We start from the raw sequence: 4,526 nt of genomic DNA, 5'->3' as shown, positions 1-4,526 counted from the left end.
CATAGCGCCTTGGAGAACGGGAGGGTAGTGTAATGGTACTTGATTGGACTGGGAATCCAGGGGGATTTTTCCGAAAAGTCCGGTTGGAAGGTGTCTTTTTTGAGTGTAGATAGCATTGTCTGAGAGCCGGTGGATCTTAGGGCTGTGATATGATGGCCAGCATAAGTTTGAGGAGGGGCCAAATCTTCCGAAAGAGAGATTAGGTCTTGAAGTTTGTTATGGAGTGGGCAGTTCCGGTTGGTCTTGAAAGTTTTGAAGATTATAGAGCTGTTCCGTGAGTTTATCCTATCTGTGAGTGGCAGGAGATGGGTTTCGGCTCGAAGCAGTGAGAGCCTGGTCCAAATCGGGGCACTGAGGATGGTCCTCATGGCATTATTTTGAATTACTTCGATGGTCTTTTCCTGTGTAGGGCTGAGGGTAGTGAGAATAGGGGTTGCATATTCTACCAAAGAGCGTACAGCCTGAACGTAGAAGAGTCTTAGAATGTTATGTGTGGCACCCTGGTTTAGGGACGTGATGCGTCGTAGTGCGTTCAGTCGGCTATTGGCCTTGTGCTTGAGGAGCGTTATTTCAGGGGTAGGTGATAGCCTGAAGTTGAGATTAACACCTAAGTAGGTAAAATTGTTGACCCATTCAATAGGTGTTCCTAGTAGGTTTAGTGGAGGGGGGGGGGGGGTCGAGAGTGCTTGACAGCTATGGCTTTGGTCTTGTTAGGGTTTATTTTCACTCCTAAGACCTGGCAGCTTGCTGCAATGGTATCTAGGGCGATTTGCATTTTACGGTGTTTGTTGTTAACTGTGTGGGCAGACAACGCAGATATCGTCTGCGTAGATGAAGATTTGAATGTCCCCCGGGTAGTCCTCTTTCAATATATTTTCAATGAGTACATTGAATAAGAAGGGGCTTAATATCCCTCCTTGTTGAGAGCCATTTTCGAGTGGTACGTGGCTGCCAGGAAAGTAACTCTAGCTTCCCTGTTTTGGGTATATTTCTGCGTCCACGCAAGGAGGTGGCCTCTGACGCCTTTGATGACTATCGATGTCAGAATGGCGTCAGAGCTGGGTAGCTCATAGGCCTTCTCAAGATCAAGGAAAACAACTAGTGCACTTTTTCCTTTGAATGTGGCCATGACATCAGCTAGACATTCTTGTGTTCCAATGCCTCTCATGTAGGTAGAGAGCCTGTCTTGCAAAGTACCCACCACCCACTGAAGCCGCCGGAGGACCATCTGTTCAGCTACCTTACCAGTGCAGCTGAGTAGGGCAATGGGAAGATAGGCATTTATTTCCTTAGGCTTTGGTATTGGGTTGGTGTCCTGTTTGTTCCATGGTTCGGGCCTGATGTGCTGAGCATGCGTTAGGTTAATTATGTGTAAGTAGCTATTTTTGGCAGGTTTGCAAAGATGCTTTAGCATAGAATAAGTAATGCCATCGGCACCAGGGGCCGTGTCTCTACATTTAGCTAGGGCAGCATCAAGTTCGGCCGAAGTGTAGAGCGCATCAGTGTATGAAGGTTCATTGCAGGCTGCTCTGACTAGGTCATTTCTTCTGAGCCGAAGTTGTTCCTGCCTGGCCTGGGTAGCTGGGCATAGGTTAGTTGATTTTGTCCGATTGCAAAGGTTTGAGCTATGTTCATGGCCTCTTGATGGGGTTGAGGATGAGTGGGCTTGGTCTGGTGTCTTTTGGATCCTGAGACCTTGTTAAACCAGGCCCAGATGGCTTTGAGAGATGTTTGTTGTGAAATTTGGCAGCACCATTGGAGCCATTTGTCCCTTTTTACTTCGTTGGCAACTTGAACTGCTTCGGCTATGAGCTCCCTCAGTAGAAGGAGTAGCCCATCAGTCCTGTGCCGTCTGAAGAGCTTCCTTGTCCTGTTTATTCATCTGTTCATTTCTTTTATGCGTGGACAGTAGTACCACGCGTCCTTATGATTGTGTTGCGGGTTCCTGCCTTCCGTGGGCATGGAGACATCCACAGCCAGGGCGATTTGTTTTGTAAACTCCGTAAGGAGGAAGGTGGGGTCCTCAGATGGATTTTCTGCGTGCTGGAGAGCCCATGTTGTCATGTGCCTCTGGAAGATGTCCCATTGGGCAAAATCAGGATTCCATCTTGCCGGGGGTGGGGGGATTGGTGGGAGTTTGGGGGTTGGTAACGTGGCGAGGATGGCGAAGTGGTCACTGGCGAGGGATGGGTGTAACATCCAGGAGGCAGTGTTGTGGAGGGCTCTTTTGATGAACATTAAATCTAGGGTGCCACTAGGTAGCCTGTTCAGAAGGGCCACGTTAGGGAAATCCTGAAGGAGGGAGTATAGGTGCCTCCCAGTAGGGTTTGTACTTGGAGAGTGTAAACAGGGGTGGTGAGCATTTAGATCACCTACTAGGATGGCGTTGGAAGAGGAGATGGAAGCAAAAAGGTTTTCAGCTTCCAGAGACTTTCTCGGGCTTTTATATATGTTGTGTAGGGTGAGTGTTGTGTGGGCCAGTCTGATTTCTACACTGAGCAGTTCAGCTTCTCCGCACTGTATTGTCGGTAGCTTTGTGAACTGTATTGTGTCTTTTACTAGTGTGAGTAGTCCCCGTGTTGTGTCCGTGCAAGGAGTTTCGTGTATAGTGTATCCTTTGTAGGAGAAGAGTGAGTTCTGCCTGAGCAATATCTCCTGTAAGAGGACCACGTCTGGCTTGAGGGTGGCAGTCTGAGATTGCAGGAGTGCATACTTGCTGCTAACTCCTGTGATATTCCACAGCATAATTTTCAGTCCTTTGCTGGTTTCATATGTGTGTAGGTCAACTTCAGAATCCGAGCTATCATTGCTGTAAGGATCCATGGTATTGGGTCAGGTCCTTAATCAGGTTTGCTATGATGTGTGTGTAGTCTGAAGAGAGCCCGGGAGCCCCATGAAGGGCTGAATGGAGGTTTATAGTGATTTCTTGCAATTTTTTAATGCAAACGCAGCAGGGTAAGAGATCAGGCTGGGAAGGAGAGGTTGGGCTGGGTTCCAGTGATAGCCTAATATTGGGTAATCTGTTTGCTGAGTGGTTGGGTGTGGGTGAGATGGTAGCAGGGTGCTGTACCTCAGGGACAGGCTCAGTCGAGCCTGAAGAGCCAGCAGAGTGCTGTACCGCAGGGGCAGGCTCGGTCAAGCCTGAAGAGCCAGCAGAGTGCTGTAGCGCAGGGACAGGCTCGGTTGAGCCTGAAGAGCCGGCGGAGATGCTTGGACAGGAAGAGGTGGAGGGGTCGATATCTGGTTCAGGTGGAGGGACCTGCTGTGAGGATGAGGAGGGGGTGGGGTCCGAGCTTGCTGGAGAGATGGGAGCAGGGCTATGATGGGGAGGCGTGCAAGGAAGTTCAGTGCCAGAAGGGAGGATAACTGGATTTGCAGCTTCAGCGTAGGATTAGTGACGTAACTGTGGAGGATGGTAGGATTGGGATGGGTGAAGGCAGAAGGAGGGCCGAGAAGGATTGATTTGAGTTCGTGAAGGTGCTGGGGTGTCCCTTCGATTTAGCTCATTGATGAAAGCTGGGCAGCGTTTGTTCCAGGCGTGATGGTCGGCTGAGCAGTTGGGGCACTTGGCTATAGTTGGCTGATTGTTTTCGTGTTTAGTGATACAGACTTCAGTTTCGTGTTTCTCCGAGAATACCCCACATCTAGTCTCGTGTTGGCACTGACTCTTGTGGTGCCCAAAACGCTGGCAATGAAAACATCTTGTGGGCGGCAGGATATAGTCTGCAACTCTGTATTTGCCCCAATGATTTAGATCGAGAAATTGGGGAGTGGAGGGGCCTGTGAAGGTGCATACTACTGTGGTGGTATCAAACTTCTGCTTGTTCTTTTTGTACTGTTTGCGAACAGCTTCTGAAATGGCCGGGTGTTCGTTGATGAAATTTAAGTCAGGATAGAGGGGGTATCCATACACATAAATTTTTCGCCTTCTTTGGGAGGGGTCGAGTTCTGTAAAGTGGCGATAGTTCCTAAAGGTTTCGACTGTGTCAACATTCTTGGGAAAGAGGATGAAGTTCCCATCGCTAGTTATTTTGTAAGTGTAAGCTATGGCCCGACCTGCTTCTTTACCTGATTTTACTGCTAAGTCTATCAATTTACTAAGGGAGTGGTTTGAGTTAGCATCCTTAGAGGCTTTGAATCTTGGAAGATCTGCTAGGGAAGGAACTGTTGGTTGTAGTTTACCTGCGACATTCAATGTCGTGTTCTCCGTGGGCCTCATATTATCTTGGGTCCTTGTTTTTGCGTGCCGTGCACTCTCTTGACTGCCTATGTTGGCTTGGCAGTAGGCCGTGTTGCTGTCTTGGGCCTGACAGGGGGGGATTAGCCGTTTCCTGTTGAGGGGCTGCTAAAGTATCCTTTATTCCTGTCTCTGGTCCGTTATCTGTTTTGTTCATTTTGGGTACCGGGTCAGGGGAGCCTGTTTCGGATTGCGAAAGGTTAAGGTGGAGGCATTCAATGTCCGAAGCTCCGGCTTCAGATTCTCCTTGGCTGGTGTGGGAGTCTTTTCTCATTCTAGAAGAGTCCCC

General features: G+C 49.0%; 1 protein-coding gene across 1 annotated transcript; it reads right to left on the bottom strand.

Annotated features, from left to right (window-relative positions):
• Nucleotides 1-3,391: 3,391 nt before the first annotated feature.
• LOC137647832 (uncharacterized) lies at nucleotides 3,392-4,219 on the bottom strand. Its single transcript, XM_068380790.1, has one exon. The coding sequence runs from the start codon at nucleotides 4,217-4,219 to the stop codon at nucleotides 3,392-3,394; it is 828 nt and encodes a 275-aa protein (XP_068236891.1).
• Nucleotides 4,220-4,526: the final 307 nt, after the last annotated feature.

This window comes from Palaemon carinicauda, chromosome 10 (assembly GCF_036898095.1).
Source record: "Palaemon carinicauda isolate YSFRI2023 chromosome 10, ASM3689809v2, whole genome shotgun sequence".
NCBI classification, from domain to species: Eukaryota; Metazoa; Arthropoda; class Malacostraca; order Decapoda; family Palaemonidae; genus Palaemon; species Palaemon carinicauda.
The sequence above is the reverse complement of the archived record's forward strand: the minus strand, read 5'-3'. Positions and strand labels throughout refer to the sequence as shown.